The following is a 23,153-nucleotide window of genomic DNA, read 5'->3' as shown; positions in this document are numbered from 1 at the left end:
TCATTTTTTTCCTTGTGACTGCTTCATTGTATTTTGTTCTAGAATTCTTAGGCTGTGTGTATAAAACTTATTTTTGGAAGAGTTTAATGTACCTGTCAGATTTCATGGCTAGAATGTATGTAAATCAGGGATATTGCCAATAGACTCTATGATTCAAATTTTTCATATATATATTTTGACTATGGGCAATAAATAGCTGGAAGTGAATTGAAAAGGCTTTAGATGCTGTTCAACAAAACTAGTCTAAGAGATGAGACAGAGTCCCAACCCTCATTATGGACTGAGGAATTAAGAGTCCAAATAATCAGAACAACTTTTGTGGAAACAAATATGTAATGGCTAATATTGATGTGATTTTAAGAATGCTGACAAAAAAAGCCCTGTTAACATAAGCTATACTGTGAATGACACTTATATTGGGAATAAAAGATCTGGTGTATTACTAGTCACTTGGGCTTGTGTTCCTATATTTTGTTTTTCTTTGAGACAGAGTATTACACTCTAGTACAGGCTAGCCTGGACAGCAATATACAGATAAAGCTAGTCTTGAACTTGCCTGCCTCAGCCTCCCAAATGCTAGGATTATAGAATTGTAACTCTATCCCCAGCTTGGAGAGATGAAAAACCACAATATAGATGCCACAATATTTAAGGAATTCAAGGATATAGGCTTGACAATGGAGGGGAAAATTAAAAAATAACAATAATGAAAGAATTCATGCAAAATATTTTTAACAGGAAAACTTAATAGCTAAAAAGAGAAATGACATGAAGAGGCATTTCAGTGAAATGAAAATATTAATAAACATGTGCAGAGGTAGTACAGTTCCTAAGTATCATAAAAATACAAATAGAAAATGCAGTATGTGGGGCTCGGAAGTTGGCTCAGCTGGTTTCACTTGCTCTGAAAGCATGAGGACCTGAGTTCAGATCCCCAACACCCATGTAAAAGGCATGTAAAAAGCATGACTGTGCCTATATATATATATATATATATATATATATATATATATATATATATATATATATATATATATATATATAAAACAACTGCACTAGGGAGCAGAGACAGACAGATCCAGAGAGGTCACTGTCCAGCCAATGCGTCCAAAGCAATAAACTTTCTGTTCAGTAAAAGACTTTCCCTCAGTAAGGTAGAGAGCAAAATAGAGGTATCCATTCAACGTCATCCTGTAGTTTTCCCATGCATGTAACACACACACACACACACACACACACACATGCCCATCTGTATATGTGTGACTGAGTTTGTGATGGATATAGAGATATGAAGAAAATAGTACTGCATGGTTTTTCTTTTGTAGGAAAATTAGGCTAATAGCTAAATTTGAAAATTAGAGGCAGTTGTTAGCAAGGTATTATCTCTTTATTCCTTTAGGTATGGCTTTCAATGGATGGTGGCAATACTTTTGAATTAGTGTGTGACTTTCTAAGTAACTATGTAAGGAAGACTGCTCATAGTTTTTATACTTCAGAAATATCTTTGATTACAAAAAATGGAAAGATTTACATGACAAAGGCAGGTAAGGATTTTTCAATTTAGGGTTCTAAATTCACTCAACATGTGGGTCACAAATGTTTAAAAAAATATTGTATTAACCAAATAATAATAAGGCCACAAATATAGTGGGTAATGGATTTGTTGTATCTACAGAGACAAATCATATAAATAGCCATAATAAAAGAAGAACCCTGGGTTAGCATGCTGTATTCTCAGTGCTGTGTACTTTTCCCAAACCAAATAATTGTACATGCCATAATGGAGATAGATATTTGCTCCACATGTTATAGACAACATATCATTTAATACTCACAAACACAGTGTAAAAGAAGGTGGTGTTTGCTTTGATCTTGCTGATAAAGTAGATCATTTTAGGTCACAGAAACTTAAGAGGTGGCACTATACGAATGATTATTTGCCTCCATCTTCTCACAGTCCTTCATCAAGCAACAAGGCTGTCAGCTAATTGCACAGTGAAAAAAACAGCTAGTAGTGACTGAACTAACCTACTGTTGCCTGTTCCCTTCCAATACAGTTGAATGCTGCCAACCAGACTCAGGACCTGAATCATGAAGGGAATGGTCCTCATATCTCTGTATCCATCTGATCTGCATTTTCATTTTCTTATTCTCTCATTGAGTTTTTGAAATCTTCTTGTAGTGAATTATTTTTCTATTTTGTTAATGATTTTTATTAAAATATGATTACATGATTTTCCCTTCCCTTTCTTCCCTCTAATCCCTATCATGTATGTTGCCCCTCTTTCTCTCAAATTCTATCATTCATTAAGTGTTGTGAAATGTATACCCACAGGCACACAATCTGTTCAGTCCATATACTGTATATAATAATATATAATGTGATACTACATATATACATATACATATATACATATAAATTTACCACTGACCACTTGATATGGACAAATGTATCAGGATACTCTTTCTTGGGGAAGGCTATTTCTCCTTCTCTCAGTATTCCTTACTTGCCTGTAGTTCTTCCTCTGTTGGTAATTTGTTCGAGTTTTGTTTGGGAGTCATATTGTTGGGACTTCATAGGTGTATCTCACCTGATATTTCTAGTGGGTAGAAATAACACACAGAAGATACCCTCACTCCCTTTTCTGGCTCTTCCAGTCTTTCTTCCACAATACTACCTGAGCATATGGTGCAAGAGTTGTATTGTCAGTATATCAGTTGTAGCTGAGAACCACATGGCCATTGTTCTCTGCCTTTTGATTAGTTTGCTTCCCTGTAATGGCTGTCCATTGAAAATAGAAATTTCTTTGACAAGGGCTGAAAGCTACATTTAACTATGGATTTAATGATAAATATTTAGAATACAATTAGGAATTATGCTGGTTTAGTAAAGTGGTGGTTATAAATTCCCATCCAAGATCCATGATCTCAGAAACCCAGAGTAGTTACTTAGATTTCTACCAGTCGTGTCTTTCCTCTTATTGATAGGAATAGTAAAAGAGCTGTTGATTACCACCAAGATATGTGTCTTAGTGTTTCTATTGCTGTGAAGTGACACCATGACCAAGGCAAATCTTATAAAGGAATACATTTAATTGTAGCAGTTCACAGATGAGAGAGAGGTTCAGTCCATTATCGTCATGGTGGGATATGGTGGCATGTAGGCAGACATGTTGCTTGAGAGTCCTACATCTTGCAGACAACAGGAAATGGTCTGATTCACTGGGAGTAGCTTGAGCATAGGTATAGCGAATTTCTAAGTGGTCTTATTAAATAAAAAAAAAAAACATTGAGCCAAATATAGGGGTGAAAGCCTTAGAGATTAGGGAAATAGGAATAGCCACCAGCTAAATTTACCTCACCACTCCACAGCTTCCAAAGTGAGTTACTTCCTATCTACCTGTGACTTTATTGCTTTGCTGTTCTGCCCTCTCATTGGCTCTTAGCCCAGCGACCTTACTTCCTTGTCACTGCCTGTCTGTACAGACCTCCAGGTCTCTATGGTTGATACTGTGATTAAAGGCATGTGTCACCACTCTTGGCTCTGTCCTCTAGTATGGCCTTGAATACACAGAGACCCTGCCTGATAAGTGATCAGATTAAGGGCATGTGCTACCACTGCCTGACTTCTATGTTTACATAAAATGGCTTGCTATTTCCTCTGATCTCCAGGCAAACTTTATTTATTATCATACAAATAAAATATCACCACACATAGGAGACCTAAAGCTCACCCCCACAGGGACACACTTCCTCCAACAAAGTCACACCTCCTAATAATGCCACTCCCTTTGGAGGCCATTTTCCTTCAAACCACATGCCACTATTGTACCCTTAGGGTTATCATGTCATGCTGGTAATTGTTGCAATTGCTATAAAGGTTTGATAGCTATGTGGAACTAATGGCTGCTTCCCTCCCTTGGAAGCTTGCATGATACCTTCTAAATGCTTTCAAGTCAGATCCAGCATGGATCCTCTGTTCAAACTGCAAGGTGGCTTCAGCAATAGGACTTACCATCAACCTCTGGGAAGCAACCAAGGGCAACAGCAATAGCCTATAATGCTTGGGAGATTTTGGGGCTTCCCAGACCAACAAATTGAGAGTTTCTCATGCCTAGTATTGGGGTTTTTGTTAGATAGTCTGTGGCTCTTGGAGCATTATCAGCCCAGGTGAGAAATTTCATTTCAAAAATTATATGTATGTACAGACATACGCATACACATACACACACACACACACACACACACACACAATTTTTGTAAATAGATAATAATATGATTTTTTATGATGTGGTCATTTTAGAAAAGCTTTCACAATACTGCTGAGTAGAAAGTGTATTCCTCAGTGTTTAGGCAGAATGTGATGTAGATATCTGTTAAGTCCATTTGATGTATGATGCCATTTAATTCTGATGTTTCTGCATTTATTTTACATCCAAATGACCTGTCTGTTGGACAAATGGGTTTTGAAATCACCTACTATGGATGGATTGATGTTAATCTGTATCTTTAATTCCAATAGTATACTTTTTATGAAGGTGTATGCATTTGAGTTTGGTATGCCTATGCTTAGGAGGATAGTATCTTCTCAGTTAATTGTGCCCTTGATTAGAATGAAGTTTCTCTCTTTATCTCTTCTGGTTAGTTTTAGTTTCAAGTCTATTTTGTCAAATATTAGTATGGCTGCACTTATTTGATTCCTGGTCTTATTTGACTTTCTATCACCATTTCACTTTATGGTGGTACCTATCCTTAATGCTAAAGTGAGTTTCTTGTAGACAACAAATAGGTGCATTTTGTTTCTTGATCCATTCCACCAGCCTCTATCTTTCGATTGAAGAATTTAAGCCGTTAATATTTGAAATTATTCTTGAAAAAAATCTATGTGTTGTTTGCAGTGATACTGTTTGTGTTTTGTGTTTCAGTAGTTATAGCTTCTTTTATTTTCTTTGTAAAGTCTCCTGGCTGTGCTTATTCCTCTCTTCAGCTGAAAGTACTGCTTCCTGTATTTTGTTTAGGATTGGTCCACTGGGTATAAGTTCTTTAAGGCTGTTTGGATTACGGAAAGATTTTCTTTCTCCTTCAACTATGGCAGCTAGTTTTACTGGGTACAGTTATCTAGGCTGGCAGTTGTGGTCTTTTCGAACTTGGAATACATTGTTCCAGGCTATTCTGGATTTTTAAGTTACAACTGAAATTAGCTATTATCCTAGTAAGTTTTCTTTTATATATGACTTCTTTTTCTCTCTCTCTCTTGTAGGTTTCAATAGACTACCTTTATTATGTATACTTAGTGTTTTAACTATAATATGCTGTGTGGATTTTCTTTTCTGGTCTCTTTTGTTGATTTGGTGTTCTGTGTGCTCCTTGTATTTGTATGTGTGTGTCTTTTCTTAGTTTGAGGAAGTTTTTTTCTATGATCTTATAGACAATTTGGTCTGTACCATTGCTGGGATTCTTCTCCCTTATCTGGAATTCTAAGATTTGGTCTTTTCATAGTGTTCCACACTTCCTCTACATTATTTTCCTGTGTTTTAAAAATGTCTTCCTATTTTTTCTTATTTGGTCTAGATCCTCTATTTTATCTTCAGATCCTGATAGTCTTTCTTCTGCTTGATTCACTTTACTTGCAAGGCTTTACAATGTTCTAGTTGTGTTATTGGGTTTTTCAATTCCATAATCATTTTAGCATGACTCCTCTTCACCGATTCTCTTTATTGAATTATGTTCTCAAGTTCTGGGTTTCCTCACCATTTCCACAATCCTTAATGTTTGTGTTTTCTTGGCATCACTCTGGCACTTACTCTCTTACAGTTTCTCTATGAGTTTACCAAGTAGGTTGTGTGCCTTCTTTAAACTCCTTGAACTCTTGGTGACGTTTATGATTGTCCTTTTAAATTCTGTGTCCTGGGGTTTGGCTAGGTATTTTTTGTTGGATAACATTTGTATGGAACTGGTGGATTTGGGAGAAGGAAATACTGCCCAGATCTTTCATAGTATGTATTTTTGCAGTAAGATCTAGGAATGTGGACTTCTTTTGTTAGTTCTGTGTCTATATTAGATGTCAAAGACTGTTACAGAATACAGAATATGTGGGTCAGGTTTAGGCTGCAGATTGGATATGGCTTAGATGGAATGAATTCAGACTCAGGGGCAAGGCTGCTCTGCAGGATGTACATCCTAGTTCAAGCCTAGAGTTTGGGGGTAGATCTGGGGGCTGGGGAGGGTGAATGGAAGGAAAGATCAGGTGTACTCACCCAGTTAGTGCCTGCCATAAGATGTGAAGAGGTTGGTTGTGGCATAAGAGGTGTCAAGGTCCTCTGTAATGAATTCATTAATGAAGGTCCTTTAATGCAAAATATTGAGGAAAGATTACCTTTTATTGTTGGATATGCTTGGTTTCAAATGGACATTTTTTTTTTGATTTTTTCGAGACAGGGTTTCTCTGTGTAGTTTTGCGCCTTTCCTGGGACTCACTTGGTAGCCCAGGCTGGCCTCAAACTCACAGAGATCCGCCTGGCTCTGCCTCCCGAGTGGCAGAGACTGGGATTAAAGGCGTGCGCCACCACCGCCCGGCCAAATGGACATTTTTTATTAATTAATTTTTATTAAAAATGCTAACATACAAGATGTGGTACATATACAAAATGGAGTACTACTCAGCACCAAAAAACAATGACATCATGAGGTTTGCAGACAAATGGATGGGACTAGAAAAAATCATCCTGAGTGAGGTAACCCAGACTCAGAAAAACAAACATGGTATGTACTCACTCATAAGTGGATACTAGATGTAAATCAAAGGATAACCAGACTGCAACTCACAACTCCAGGGAGGCTACCTAGTAAAGAGGACCCTAAGAAAGACACAGGGATCACCCAACAACAGAGAAATACATGAGATCTACATGAGCAAACTGGGGGTGGGGGTGAGGTAATGGAGGGCAATGGTTGTGGGAAAGAGAGCTTAAGGGAGCGGGAGGTCCCAGCTGGATCAGGAACAGAGTAGGAGAACAAGGAAAGAGAATCCATGATAAATGAAGACCACATGGGAATAGGAAGAAGCAGAGTGCTAGAGAAGTCCCCAGAAATCCACAAAGATACTTCCACTGTAGACTACTGGCAATGGTCAAGAGAGTGCCTGAGCTGACCTGCTCTGGTGATATGATGGCCGAACACCCTGGCTGTCATGATAGAATTCTCATCCAGTGTCTGATGGAAGCTGATGCAGAGATCAGTGGCCGAGCCCTAGGTGGAGCTATAGGTGTCCATACAGCAAGAGAGAGGAGGGATTGCATGAGCAAGAGATATTGAGACCATGATTGGAAAAAGCATAGGGAAAAAAGCCAAACTAGTGGAAACCCATGAACTGTGAACCAATGGCAGAGGAACCCCCATGAAACTGGACCAGGCCCTCTGGAACAGTGAGACAGTTGATTACCTTGAACTGTTTCGGTGGCCCCTAGGTAGTGGAGCGAGGACCTGTCCTTGGTGCAGGGGCTGGCTTTTTGGAACCTGGAGCCCATGCTGGGACACTTTACTCAGCCTTAGTGTAGGGAGGAGGGGACTGGACCTGCCTTGACTGAGTCTACCAGGCTGGGCTGACTCCCCAGGGGAGACCTTGCCTTGGAGGAGGTAGAAATGGGTGGGTGGGTGGATTGGGGGGGCAGGGAGGCTGGGGGTTGGGAGGAGGGAGAACGGGGGAATCCGTGGCTGATATATGAAATTAAGTTAATTATAAATAATAATACTATAAAAAAGAAAAAATGTTAACATACAAAATATCTTATTATATTCTTTACCTTTCCCAACTCCTCCCAGATTCTATCCACCTCCCTACCCATCCAACTTCATGTTCCTTCTGTCTCTCTCTTTCTCTCTCCCTCTCTTAATAAAACCCAAAAATTAAAATAAAAATTAAGACAAAATGCCAAAATGAAACAATAAACACACACACACACACAAATGGAGTCTGTTTTATGTTGACCAACTACTCCTAGGCAAGGCACCTGCCAGAAATTGGATAGAATCTAGATGTCCATCAACTGATGAATGAATATTGAAAACATGCAACATTTGCACAATAAAAAAATATTATTGAGCTGTTAAGAACAATTAAATTTTTAGAAAACCAGATGGAGCTAAAAGAATCATTCTGAGTGAGTTAACCCAGAACCAAAAAGACAAATATAGCATATTCTCCTTTATATGTGGAGGTTAGCTTTTAAGCTTTGGACATGTGTGTTTCAACTTGAATAACCACAGAGGTTAGGTAGCCTTTAAGGGAACTGGTGGGAAAGGAGGTCCAATTTCTGGCTATTATAAATAGAGCAGCAATGAACATGGATGAGCAAATATTTCTGGAGTAAGATGTAGAGTCCTTTGGATATATGCCCAAAAGTGGTATAGCTGGATCTTCCTGTAGATCTATTCCCAGCTTTCTGAAGAACTGCAACATTGATTTCCATAGTGACTATATATGTTTGCACTCCCATCAGTAATGATTAAGTGTTCCTCTTTCCCCACATCCTCGCCAGTACAAGCTGTGTAAGAGGAAATATCAAAGTAGTTTTAATTTGTATTTCTTTCATGACTGAAGATGCTGAACATTTTTAAAAGGTGTTCTCAGCCATTTGTGTTTCATCTTTTAGAATCTCAAAGTAGTTTTGATTTGCATTTCCCTGATGTCTAAGGATGATGAACATTCCTTTATGTGTTTCTCAGACATCATCTTTTGAGAGAACTGTTTAGTTTTAATACCCCTTTTTTAAATTTTTTTCTTGTTGAACTTTTTTTTAGTTCTTTATATATTCTAGATACTTACCCTCTATCAGATGTATAATTGGTTAAGATCTTTTCCCATTCTGTAGACGGCTGTTTTTTTCTGAATGATAGTGTCCTTTGTGATACAAAAGGCTTCCGGCTTCACAAGGTCCCATTTATTAATTGTTGGCCCTAGTACCTATTAGTGTTCTGTTCAGAAACACTTTTCCTTTGCCAATGAGTTAAAGCATCTACCAAAATTTATCTTCTTTGAGGTCCTTGATCAATTCGGAGTTGAGTTTTGTACAGAGTAATAAATATGGATCTATTTTCATTCTTCTACATGGAGCTATCCAGGTTGACCAGCACCATTTATTGAAGATGCTGTCTTTTCTCCACTGTGTATTTTTGGCTTCCAATTTTGTAAACAAAAAAAAAGGTGTTCATAAGGTGTTCATAAGTTGTAGAATTATGTCTTGGTCTTCAACTTGATTCCATTGATCAATGTGTCTGTTTTTATTCCAATACCATGCTATAGTTCTGTAGTCCATCGTGAAGTCTGGGGTGCTTATACCTTTAGCAGTTCTTAGATTATTTAGGATTGTTTTATCCATCCTGGTTTGTGTGTATGTGTGTATGTGTTTCTATATGAAGTTGAAGATTTTTCTTTCAATTTCTGTGAAGAATTGTGTTGGAATTTTGATGGGGATTGCATTGAATCTGTAGATTGCTTTTGATAGGATAGCAATTTTCACAGAATTAATCTTACCAATCATGAGCATAAGAGATCTTTCCATATGCTTTTATCTTCTTCAGTTCCTTTCTTCAATGTCTTAAATTTTTTATAACATGGGTTTTTCACTTGTTTGGATACAGTTATCCCAAGATATTTTTTCAGACACTTATGAAAGGTACTGTTTCTCTTATTTCTTTCTCAGTATGTTTGTCATTGCATATAGGAAGGATACTGATTTGATGTGTTAATTTTATATCCTAATTTTTCTAAAAGTGTTTACCAGCTGTAGAAATTTCCTATTGGAATATTTAGGTTTTATATATATATATATATATATATATATATATATATATATATGTATGTATATAATTTCAAATTATGATACCTGGACTTCTTCCCTTCCTGCTTTTATACTATTTGCTCTCTTTCACTTCTCTTATTGCTGTAGCTTTGACTTTAAGTACTTTCAATTACTACATTGGTTAGGTATGGAGATGAATGGACATCCTTGTCTCATAGGACTGAGATTTTAATGGAAATGCTTTGACTTTCTCTTCATTTCGATTTATGTTGGCTGTGGGCTTGCTATAAATTGCCTTTCTTATGTTGAGATATGTCCCTTGTATATTTGGTCTCTCCAAGATTTTTATCATGAAGGTATGTTGGATTTTGTCAAAGCCCATTTCTGTATCTAATGATATGATTGTGTAATTTTTGTCTTATTGTTTATTTGTGTGGTAGATTTTGTTTACTGATTTACATATGTTGAATGGTCTCTGCATCTCTGAGATGAGCCTACAGAAACATCCCCTTCACATGCTCCAGCAGATGGGGTGGATATTGGGGTAGGCCACCTCATATCCCTAGTTCTTTCTGGGCCTGGATAGTTGCAGGGTCTGCCAGCTCTCCCCTGTCTTCACCACTAGGGTGAGCTCTCCAGAATTCCCCTTGCTAGTTCATGCCTTGCAGCAATGAGCAAGGGGCAGGGCCAGTTCTTCTGTTTTCAGATCCTCAGAGCCAATTCTCCCACACCTGTACCTTCAGGGCTAGCTCTATTATGTTGCCCAGGTGAGGTATAGGGGCCACTCTCCCAAGTGCTGCAGCTGTTGAGGGGCAGGGACAGCTTTCCTGCTCTCATGACCTCAGACCCAGCACTTCCACCTGCCTCAGGCAGCCAGGGGCTGAGGGGAGACAACCACACCACCATATGATAGATGAGGGGCGGAGCAGATCTCCTATGCTCACATTCTCAGGCACTTCATCTGCACCCCCATCAATAAAGTCAGTTCTACTTTGCTGCCCAGGCAAGGTACAGGGTCCACATTCCCTAGTGCTGTAGCTGGTATGGGGGAGGGTCAGCTCCTTCACTCACCACAGCTGGCAGGGACAAGGCGGGGGTGGGGGGGAGACTGATATATTGTGTACCCCAATAAAATTATTTAGGGGACAGAGGACAGAACAGCCACTAGATAGACACACACCTGTAATCCTAGCATTTCGAAGGCAGAGATCCATCTGGATCTCTGTGAGTTCAAAGCCACACTGGAAACGGCTAGGCAAGGTGACACACACCTTTAATCCCAGCATTTGAGATCTCATTTCTTGCCTGGGAAAGACACATGCCTTTAATCCCAGGAAGTGATGGCAGGAAACAGAAAGTTATATAAGGCATGAGGACCAGGAACTAGGGCTCTTTTAAGCTTTTAGGCTTTTAGCAGCAGTTTAGCTGAGATCTATTCAGGTGAGGACTCAGAGGCTTCCAGTTTGAAGAAACAAGATCAGCTGAGAGGTTGGCAAGGTGAGGTTGAATGTGACTTGTTCTGTTTCTGTGATTTTTCATCATTCACTCCAATACCTGGCTCCGGGTTTGTTTTTATTAATAAGACCTTTTAAGATTTGTGGTACATGAGGGCATCTTTCCCTTGCCCTCACCACCACATGGCAGACAAGGGGGTGTGGCCAGCTATGAGTAGGGTCAAGAGACCCTCACTCAGGCCGGGAGTGGACCACCCTGGGCTCCGAAGAGAAAGCATGTTCCCACCCAGTGCCATGACAGACTGAGAATTTTTACATATATGTTCATAAGGAATATTGGTCATATAATTTTCTTTTAGTTGTTGGATATTTACATGGCTTTGATATCAGGGTAATAGTGGCTTCATAAAATTAATTGGGGAATGTTTATTCAGTTTCTGTTTTCAGAATAATTTAAGGACTCTTTGGCATTAGTTCTTCTTTGAAGATCTGGTAGAATTCTGCACTCAATCCATCCTGGGCTTTTTTTGGCTTATTTTTAATTATTGCTTCTATATCACTAGGTGTTATAAGCTTGTTTAAATTATTTATTTAATCTTGATTTAATATATATATATATATATATATATATATATATATATATATCAGACATTCATTCATTTATCTTAGGTTTTTCAGTTTGGTGTATGCAGATTTATATGTCATAATTCTCTGAATTTCCTTAGCATCTATTGTAATGTCTCACTTTTCATCTTTAATTTTATTATTTTGTATCTTTTCCATATTTTGACTAATTTAGCTATTGGTTTGTCATTCTTTTTTATTTTTTTCAAAGAACCAACTCTTCATATCTTTGATTCCTTGTGTTGTTTTTGTTTGTTTAAATTTCAGTGATTTCAGCCCGAGTTTATTTCTTCCCATCTACTTTTTTAAAAAAGTATATCTTCTTGTTTTTCTAGAGCTTTCAAGTGTATCTAAGTTATTGATATTAGAATTCTATAGTATTTTATGTAGTCTCTTAGGATTATGAATTTGCCTCTTAGAACTGCCTTCAGTGTGCCCCATAGTTTTGAGTTTGCCTGTGTTTTTATTTTCTTCAATTCTAAAAAGTTTTACATTTTTTTACTCATTTCTGTAATGAACTGGTTTTTTCATTAGTGAATTGTTCAGCTTCTATGAGTTTTGTACTTTCTGCCATTTCTTTTGCCAGCTTTAATCCATGGTGGTCAAACAGGATGCATGGTACTATTTTGTTGTTTTTTTATATATCTGTTTAGACTTGCTTTGTGTCCTGATATGTGTCAGCTTTGTAGACAGTTGGCCTGCTGTAAATTGCCTTTATTCTGTTTAGGTATGTACCTTGTATTCCTGATCTCTCCAAGACTTTTATCATGAAGGGGTGTTGATTTTGTCAAAGGCTTTTTTAATATCTCATGAAATGATTATGCGGTTTTTTTCTTTTAGTTTGTTTATATGGTGGATTACATTGACAGATTTTCAAATGTTGAACCAACCCTGCATCTCTGGGATGAAGTGTACTTGATCATAGTGGTTGATTTTTTTTTCTGACATGTTCTTTGATTCGGTTTGCCAGTTTCTATTGAGTATTTTTGTATCAATGTTCATGAAGGAGATTGGTCTGTAATTCTCTTTCTTTATTGGGTCTTTGTGTGGTTTGGGTATCATGGTAACTGTAGCCTAATAAAAAGAGTTTGGCAATGTTTCTTGTTTCTATTGTGTGGAACAATTTGAGGAGTATCGGTATAGTTCTTTGAAATTGTGGTAGAATTCTGCACTGAAACCATCTGGCCCTGTGCCTTTTTTTTCTTTTTTGGTTTGGGAGACATTTACTAGCTGCTTCTATTTCCTTAGGGGTTATAGGTCTATTTAAATTGTTTGTCTGGTCTTGATTTTTACTTAGGTATGTGATAGCAATCAAGAAAATTGTCCATTTCTTTTAGATTTTCCTACATTATGGAGTACAGGTTTTTGAAGTATGACCTAATGATTCTCTGGATATTCTCCATGTTTGTTGTTATGTATTCCTTTTCATTTTTGAATTTTCTTGATTTGGGTATTCTCTCTCTGCCTTTGGTTAATTTGGATAAAGGCTTGTCTATCTTGTTGATTTTCTCAAAGAACCAACTCTTTGTTTCATTGATTCTTTGTATTGTTTCCTTTCATTGATTTCAGCCCTTAATTTGATTGTTTCCTGCTGTCTACTCCTCCTGGGTGAGTTTACTTCTTTTTGTTCTGAACTTTCAGGTGTACTGTTAAGTCAATATTGTGGGATTTCTCCAAATTCTTTATATAGGCACTTAGTGTTATGAACTTTCCTCTTAGCACCACTTTCATAGTGTCCCATAATTTTGGGTATGTTGTACATTCATTTTCATTAAATTCTAGAAAGTCTTTAGTGTCTTTCTTTATTTCTTCCTTGACCCAGTGATGATTCAGTAGAGAGTTGTTCAGTTTCCATTAGTTTGTAGGATTTCTGTAGTTTGTGTTGTTGTTGAATTCCAACTTGAAACCATGGTGATCCAATGAATACAGGAGATTATTCCAATTTTTTTATATCTGTTGAGACTTTATTTGTGACTAAGTATGTGGTCAATTTTAGAGATGGTTCCATGAGGTGCTAAAAAAAAGGTATATTCTTTTGTGTTTGGGTGAAATGTTCTGTAGATGTATGTTAAGTCCATTTGGGTCATAACAACTGTTAGTTCCCTTGTTTCTTTGTTAAGTTTCTGTCATACAGACCTGTCCATTGGTGAGAGTGGGGTGTTGAAGTCTCCCACTATTAACATGTGGGGTTTGATTGTGATTTAAGCTTTAGTAATATTTCTTTTACAAATGTGGATGCCCTTGTATTTGAGGCATAGATGTTTAGAATTGAGACTTCATCTCCATGTGTTTTACCTTTGATGAATATGAAATGTCTTTCTCTGTCTCCTTTGATTAATTTTAGTTTGAAGTCTATTTTGTTAGATATTAGGATAGCTATACCAGCTTGCTTCTTAGATCCATTTGTCAGAAAATCTTTTCCAAACTCTTTACGATGAGGTAATGTCTGTCTTTGAAGTTAAGGTATGTTTCTTGTATGCAGAGAAGGATGAATCCTGTTTTCATATCCATTCTGTAAGCCTGTGTCTTTTTATTGGTGAATTGAGTCCATTGATATTAAGAGATATTAATGACCACTGATTATTAATTCCTGTTAATTTTTGGTTTTGGTTCTGGTGGTTGGTGTGTGTGTGTGTGTGTATGTGTGTGTGTGTTTCCTTTCTTTGGGTTTTGCTAGTGTGCTATTATCTATAAAAATATTGAATGCTTCACAAATTTGTGTGTCATCCTTGCATAGGGGCCATGCTATTCTTTTCTGTATCATTCCAGTTTTAGTAGATTGCTGCTGAAGGAAGTAGCATTTTCCAGTCTTGAACAGTTTTTTTGTTTGTTTGTTTGCTTTTTGTTTTTCGAGACAGGGTTTTTCTGTGTAGTTTTGCTGCCTGTCCTGGATATCGCTTTGTAGATGAGGCTGCCTTTAAACTCACAGAGATCTGTCTCCTGAGTGCTGGGTTTAATTTGTTTCCTTCTTCTATTTGTTTGTGTTTTCCAGGATTTCTTTAAGGGATTTCTTCATGTCCTTTTAAAAGACCACTATCATCTTCATACAGGCAGTTTTAAGGTCTTTTTCTTGTGCCTCAGCTCTTAGAATATTAATAGCCTGCTGTGGTAGGTTTGCTGGGCTCTTATTGGAGAATATTGTCCTGACCATTATTGATTATATTTTCACACTGGCATGGCAGCTTTTGGGATTGGGATAATTACAGGTCTAGGTGATGATTTCTGATTGTCTTTGTTGGGTTAGTGTTTTGTTCCGTTTCTGTTTCCTCTCTGGATTTTAGGAGCGTGTGATGGTTGTGTGTTACCTGGTAGAAAATTTTCTGTGGACCTCATAGGTGTGGGCACTGGGGGTTCCAGGTAAATGTGTTTCTGGGTATTGGGTGCTGACCTTTAGGAATGAGGATAGGCTAGGGGTTTGAAGGGAGAGAGGCGAACAGAGTCTTCAACCAGGCTTTTCTTATTTAGTCTTCTTGGAATGGGGGTAGACAGTGAAGAGAAGTCACAGAAAGTCTGCTATAGTGCTAGGGATGAGACTGGGGAGATTGGATCTGGAGAAACAGAAGGAAAGAGGAAGATAGATCTACAGTCAGCCTACCTACTTCCCTGGCAGGAATGGCCTGTGGGTAATCAGGGAGTGCCTGCTGAAGTTGCAGGCTGAGATAAAGCAACAAGTCCAAGAGGGGCATTAGGAGGGGAAGATCTGTGGGATCCACAGTAGATGGAGGTGGTGGGGGTAAAGTGTTACAGCAGGTGTTATAGGGATGCTGAGCTAGGGATGAGACTAGGGGAGAGGATTTGGAAGAGAGAAGGGAGTGCTGAAGGTCTTCAGTTAGCTTACCCAATTCTACCACATCCAAGTCCCATGTGAACATTACAAGTATTTCAACTAAAATGATAGAGCTGATAAAAAATGAATTTAACAAGCAAATAACACCAGATGAGTAAATCCCAATTCAATAGCATAAGAAACACACAAACGCATGACAACATAACTCAAAATTTCTTAATCCTACAGTTCTGGCATGTAGTTAGAGTGAGTTATTTCAATTCCCAGACAGAGAATTCAATAGAATGGTTTAAGTATGTTCAAAGAATAAAATGAATTCCCGATTGTGTACATAAACAGATGAATGAAAATAAGGAAGGCAATACAAGATATAAAAGATGAAGTCAACAAAGGTAGTAAAACAATCTGAATTGCCAGAAATGAAAAACTTAAGTCAAATAAAAAGCCCTACACAAAATCTCTCCAATAGAATAGATTAAGAGGAAGATGAAATAGCTGAGCTTGAAGACAAGTGATAAAACTAAAAAAATAAAACAAGAACAAAATGAAATAATAAAAGGACACCAGTTGCAATTTCAAGTTATATACAATACTCTGAAAAAGACCAAATTTGTTGATAATAGGCATAGAGGTAGAAGAATCTGGTTCTAAAGACATAGAAACCAATTTTAAAGAATCATAACAAAAACTTCTCTGAGGTAGGAAAAGAAATGGCAGTTGATCCATGAAGCATTTAGACACTAAACAGACAGACTTGAAAGGAAACTACCCATTTGATTATAATTAAAATATTAAAAATACATAACAAAAGAAACTATCAAGAAAGAAAGACCAAGTCACATATAAAGTCAAGCCCATCAAAATAAGAACAAATTATTCACCTAAGACTTTAAAAGCAAAGATGGCTTGGTAAGATGTATTGTAAGTTTTAAAAAACAATAGCTGCCAACCCCAGACTACTTTTTCCAGCAAAGCTATCTGTAATAATTGCATGGAAAATAAATAAAGTTTTCATTGATAAAAATAGGCTAGCATAACGTATGACCACTAAGTCAACTCTACAGCAAATACTTGAAGGATTCCTTCATACTGAAGAGTCTGGCCCCAGGCATCTCCTTCTTTTTCTCCCTTGTTCTCCTCCTCTGTTTTTGAGGCTAGATTCCTCCTCCTATTTAGTCTCTCTGCCCATTAGTCCCGCCTATCCCTCTACTGCCTAGCTATAGGCCATTCAGCTTTTTATTAGAATAATCAAGTGCCTTAGGCAGGTAAAGCAACACATCTTTGCATCATTAAACAAATGCAGCATAAACAAATGTAACACACCCTTACACAGTTAAAGTAATATTCCACAACATACATCAAACAAATACTATTAGCTGTTAAGCCACAGATTAACCCTAAAACAGAAGTAGAGGGCAACTTCTCTAGCTCATTCTTGCCAACTAACAAGTCTTCCCAACAAAAATTAGACAGAAAAGCATGCTAATTCAATGACACCATAAGTCAAAAGAACTGAGCACACAATGCAGTATGTCCTATCCAAATGCTCCAGAATACATTCTTCTCAGCAATCCATGGAACTTGCTCCAAATATACCACACAAAGCAATCTCAACCATTACAGGAAAACTGAAATTGTTCTATGTATTATACCTGATCACAATGGAATAAGAATTTTAATCAACGTCAAGAAGAACCATAGAACATACAAAAACTCATGAAGACTGAGTAACATACTAATGAATGAAGAAAACAAAGGAGAACATTTTAATTTTTTTTAATTTAGAATTTTATAGTTTATATGTATGGGGGTTTTGCATGCATGTATATCTGTGTACAAGTTGCATGTTTGGTACCCAGAGGCAGAAAAGGGTCTTAGACCTCTTGGGACTGGAGTTACAAATGTTTGTGGGCTGTCCTGTAGGTGCTGGGAATCAAAACTGATCCTTATGGAAGTCCAGCCAGTGATCTTTTTTCATTGAACCATCTCTCCTGCCCCTATAAGTAGAAAAAAATAAAATAGAATCAAATAAAAATGAAAACATAGCATATCAAAATTTATGGGATACAGTGTTTCTGAAAATGGTCCTAACTGAGGAATTTATAGCTCTAAGTACCTAAAAACCAGAGAGAGTCCTCTTTGTTACCTAGCTTCTCTGGAGCTGTGAGTTGTAGTCTGGTTATCCCTTGCTTTATATCTAGTATCCACTTATGTGTGAGTACATACCATGTATGTCTTTCCGAGTCTGGGTTACTTCACTCAGGATGATATTTTCTACTTCCACCCATTTGCCTCCAAATTTCATGGTGTAATTTTTTTTACTGCTGAGTAGCATTCCACTGTGTATATGTACCACATATTCTTTATCAATTCTTTGGTTGAGGGGCATCTAGGTTGTTTCCAGTTTCTAACTGCTATGAATATAGTTGAGAGAGTTTCCTTGTGGTATGATTGAGCATTCCTTGGTTATATTCCCAAGAGTGGCATCATTGGGTCTTAAGGTAGATTGATTCTCAATTTTCTGAGAAACCACCATACTGACTTCTAAAGTTGCTGAACAAGTTTGCACTCCCACCAACAGTGGAGGAATGTTTCCCTTGCTCCACATCCTCTCCAATATAAGCTGTCATCTGTGTTTTGGATCTTAGCCATTCTGACAGGTGTAAGGTGGTGTCTCAGAGTCATTTTGATTTACATTTCCCTGATGACTAAGGATGTTGAACAATTCCTTAAATGACTTTGGGTCATTTGAGATGCTTCTGTTGAGAGTTCTCTGCTTAGACCTGTAGCTATTTTTTTTAATTGGATTGTTTGGTATTTTGATGTCTAGTTTCTTGAGTTCTTTATATATTTTGGAGATCAGCCCTCTGTCAGATGTGGGGTTGGTGAAGATCTTTTCCCATTCTGTAGGCTGTCATTTTATCTTATTTACCATGTCTTTTGCCTTACAGAAGCTTCTCAGTTTTAGGAGTCCCATTTATTAATTGTTGCTCTTAATGTCTGTGAGGCTGGCAGGGAGCAGGAGGAGGGATGAGGGGGATATCTGTAGTGGCATGTGAAATGAATAAAAAATCTTAAATAAATAAATAAACAAGCAGACAAACAAGAGAGGTTTCAAATAATGATACAATTTAGGGCCCAGGAAAAACAAAAAGAAAGGAATCCCCAAATCAGTATACAGAGAGAAATCACTAAGATCAACATAGAAATTAATAAAAATGTGAATAATCAAGTACCAAGAATCAAAGAAACAAGGAGTTAGTTCATTAAAGAAATGAGCAAGATTTACAACCCCTTAACAAAACTAACCAAAAGAAAGAGAAGACCAAAATTAGAGACAAAAGGGGTTGTTACAACAAATACCAATGAAATTCACAAAATCATCAGGTCTTACTTTAAAAACATATATTCTACTAAATTGGACAATCTAAAGGAAATGTTTAAATTTCTGGGTATGTGTATCCAACCAAATTAAGCCAAGATGAAATAAACAGTCTGAATATATATAACAAGTCATGAGACTGAAGCAATTAATAAAAACCTCCCACAACAACAACAAAATGCCCAGCCCCTGTTGCACTGACTGGTTTGTTTTACTACACCTTCAAAGGACTAACACCAGTGCTTCCCAAACTAGTCCATAAAATGGAAATGAAGAAATATTACCAAACTTTCTCTCTCTTTCTCTCTTTTTTTTGAATTTTTTTGTTATTTTACAACACCATTCAGTTCCACATAATAGCCACAGATTCCCCTGTTCTCCCCCTCTCGCCCCCCTCCCCCTCCCCCCAGCCCACCCCCCATTCCCACCTCCTCCAGATCAAGGTCTCCCCTGAGGACCGGGATCGACCTGGTAGACTCAGTCCAGGCAGATCCAATCCCCGCTTCCCAGACCAAGCCAAGCGTCCCTGCATAAGTCACAGGATTCAAACAGCCAACTCATGCAATGAGCCCAGGACCCGGCACCACCGCACAGCTGCCTCCCAAACAGATCAAGCCAAATGAAAGTCTCACCCATTCAGAGGGCCTGATCCAGTTGGGGGCCCCTCAGCCTTTGGTTCATAGATCCTGTGCTTCCATTCATTTGGTTATTTGTCCCTGTGCTTTATCCAACCTTGGCTTCAACAATTCTCACCCATATAAACCCTCCTCTTTCTCACTAATTAGACTCCCAGTGCTCCACCAGGGGCCCAGCCGTGGATGTCTGCATCCAGATTCCTCAGTCCTTGGATGGGGTTTATGGCACAACTATCAGGGTGTCTGGCCATCCCATCACCAGAGTAGGTCAGTTCCTGCTGTCTCTCAACCATTGCCAGCAGTCTTTTGCGGGGGTATCTTTGTGGATCTCCGTGGGCCTCCCTAGCTCTCTGCTTCCTCCCCTTCTCATGTGGTCTTCATTTACCATGGTCTCCTATTCCTTGTTCTCCCTCTTTTCTTGATCTAGCTAGGATCTCCCACTCTCTTTCCCTCAACCGTCGCCCTTCATTGTTCCCACTCATGTCCAGGCTGTTCATGTAGATCTCATCCATTTCTCCATGTCTTTTTTGGGGTCCCGTTTTCCAAGTAGCCTCACTGGTGATGTGAGTAGCAGTCCAGTCATCCTTGTTCCACATCTAGCATCTTCTTATGAGTGAGTACATACCATATTTGTCTTTCTGAGTCTGGGTTACCTCACTCAGGATGATTTTTTCTAGATCCATCCATTTGCCTGCAAACCGTATGATGTCATTGTTTTTCTCTGCTGAGTAGTAATCCATTGTGTATATGTGCCACAATTTATTTATCCATTCTTCAGTTGAAGGGCATCTAGGTTGTTTCCAGGTTTTGGCTATTACAAACAATGCTGATATGAACATAGCTGAGCAAGTGCTCTTGTGGTATGATTGAGCATTTCTTGGGTATATGCCCAGGAGTGGTATAGCTGGATCTTGGGGGAGATTGATTCCCAATTTTCTAAGAAAGCGCCATATTGATTTCCAAAGTGGTTGTACAAGCTTGCATTCCCACCAGCAGTGGAGGAGAGTTCCCCTAGTTCCACATCCTCTCCAGCATAAAGTGTCTTCAGTGTTTTTGATCTTAGCCACTCTGACAGGCGTAAGGTGGTATCTCAGAGTTGTTTTGATTTGCATTTCCCTGATGATTAGGGATGTTGAGCAATTCCTTAAACGTCTTTCAGCCATTTGGGTTTCCTCTGTTGAGAATTCTCTGTTTAGTTCTAAAGCCCATTTCTCAATTGGACTGTTGGTCGTTTTGATGTCTAATTTCTTGAGTTCCTTATATATTCTGGATATCAGTCCTCTGTCACATGTGGGATTGGTGAAGATCTTTTCCAATTCTGTAGGCTGTCGCTTTGCCTTGTTGACTGTATCCTTTGCTCTACAAAAGCTTCTCAGTTTCAAGAGGTCCCATTGTTTGACTGTTTGTCTCAGTGTCTGTGCTACTGGTGTTATATTTAGGAAGTGATCTCTTATGCCAATGTGTTCAAGACTACTTCCTACGTTCTCTTCTAGCAGGTTCTGAGTAGCTGGATTTATGTTGAGGTCTTTGATCCACTTGGACTTAAGTTTTGTGCACGGTGAAAGATATGGATCTATTTGCAGCCTTCTACACGTTGATATCCAGTTATGCCAGCATCATTTGTTGAAGATGCTTTCTTTTTTCCATTGTACACTTTTGGCTTCTTTGTCAAAAATTATATGTCCATAGGTGTGTGGGTTAATGTCAGGGTCTTCAATTCGATTCCATTGGTCCACATGTCGGTTTTTATGCCAATACCAAGCTGTTTTTATTACTGTAGCTCTATAGTAGAGCTTGAAGTCAGGGATTGTGATGCCTCCAGAAGTTGTTTTATTGTACAGGTTTCTTTCAGCTATCCTGGGTTTTTTGTTTTTCCATATGAAGTTGAGTATTCTTCTTTCCAGGTCTGTGAAGAATTGTGTTGGTATTTTGATGGGGATTGCATTGAATCTGTAAATTACTTTTGGTAAAATTGCCATTTTTACTATGTTAACCCTGCCTATCCATGAGCATGGGAGATCTTTCCATTTTCTGAAATCTTCTTCAATTTCTTTTTTCAGGGACTTAAAGTTCTTGTCATATAGGTCCTTCACTTGCTTGGTTAGTGTTACCCCAAGGTATTTTATGTCATTTTTGGCTATTGTAAAGGGTGATGTATCTCTAATTGCCTTCTCAGCTTCTTTGTCCATTGTATATAGGAGGGCTACTGATTTTTTTTAGTTGATCTTGTATCCTGCTATGTTGCTGAAGGTGTTTACAAGCTTTATCAATTCCTGGGTGGAATCTTTGGGGTCACTCAAGTATACTATCATGTCATCTGCAAATAGGGAAAGCTTGACTTCTTCCTTTCCAATTTGTATCCCCTTAATCTCCTTATGTTGTCTTATTGCTCTGGCTACAACTTCAAGTACTATATTGAATAAGTATGGGGAGAGTGGACAGCCTTGCCTCGTTCCTGATTTTAGTGGAATTGCTTTGAGTTTCTCTCCATTTAATTTGATGTTGGCTGTTGGTTTGCTATATATTGCCTTTATTATGTTTAGGTATGTTCCCTGTATTCCTGATCGCTCCAAGACTTTTATCATGAAGGGGTGTTGGATTTTGTCAAATGCCTTTTCTGCATCTAGTGAGATGATCATGTGGTTTTTTTCTTTGAGTTTGTTTATATGGTGTATTACATTGATGGACTTTCGTATGTTGAACCACCCTTGCATCCCTAGGATGAAGCCTACTTGATCATGGTGGATAATTGTTCTGATGTGTTCTTGGAGTCTGTTTGCCAGTATTTTATTGAGTATTTTTGCATCAATGTTCATGAAGGAGATTGGTCCGTAGTTCTCTTTCTTTGTTGCATCCTTGTTTGGTTTAGGAATCAGGGTAATTGTAGCCTCATAGAAGGAGTTTGGTAATGTTCCTTCTGTTTCTATTATGTGGAACAATTTAGAGAGTATTGGTATTAACTCTTCTTTGAAGATCTGATATAATTCTGCACTGAAACCATCTGGTCCTGGGCTTTTTTTGGTTGGGAGACTTTTAATGACTGTTTCTATTTCCTTAGGGGTTATTGGACTATTTAAATAATTTATCTGGTCTTGATTTAACTTAGGTATGTGGTATCTATCCAGAAAAATGTCCATTTCTTTTAGGTTTTCCAGTTTTGTGGAGTAGAGGTTTTTGAAATATGACCTTATAATTCTCTGGATTTCCTCAAAGTCTGTTGTTATGTCCCCCTTTTCATTTCTGATTTTGTTGATTTGGATTCTCTAGTGTGTCTTTTGATTAGTTTGGATAAGGGCTTGTCTATCTTGTTGATTTTCTCAAAGAACCAACTCTTTGTTTCATTAATTTTTTGTATTATTCTCTTAGTTTCTAATTTATTAATTTCACCTCTCACTTTGATAATTTCCTGGCGTCTATTCTTCCTGGGAGACTTTGCTTCTTCTTGTTCTAGAGCTTTCAGGTATGCTGTTA

At 38.0% G+C, this 23,153-nt stretch overlaps 1 protein-coding gene and 1 non-coding gene across 8 annotated transcripts in view; one reads left to right on the top strand and one right to left on the bottom strand.

Moving 5' to 3' along the window:
* Nucleotides 1–23,153, top strand: part of LOC143266738 (cation channel sperm-associated auxiliary subunit beta-like) — a 167,839-nt gene that overhangs the window by 66,981 nt on the left and 77,705 nt on the right. For all 7 annotated transcript variants that reach the window (XM_076551262.1, XM_076551264.1, XM_076551265.1 and 4 more), the window contains one exon: nt 1,400–1,544. In XM_076551262.1, coding sequence (XP_076407377.1) covers nt 1,400–1,544 — 145 coding nt within the window. The remainder of the gene's footprint in view (nt 1–1,399; nt 1,545–23,153) is intronic.
* On the bottom strand, nt 14,571–14,678 carry LOC121822656 (U6 spliceosomal RNA). Its single transcript, XR_006063825.1, has one exon. It is a non-coding gene; the product is annotated as a U6 spliceosomal RNA (small nuclear RNA).

This window comes from Peromyscus maniculatus, chromosome 14 (genome assembly GCF_049852395.1).
Source record: "Peromyscus maniculatus bairdii isolate BWxNUB_F1_BW_parent chromosome 14, HU_Pman_BW_mat_3.1, whole genome shotgun sequence".
Classification (NCBI taxonomy): domain Eukaryota; kingdom Metazoa; phylum Chordata; class Mammalia; order Rodentia; family Cricetidae; genus Peromyscus; species Peromyscus maniculatus.
This window is presented reverse-complemented; position numbering and strand designations above follow the sequence as displayed.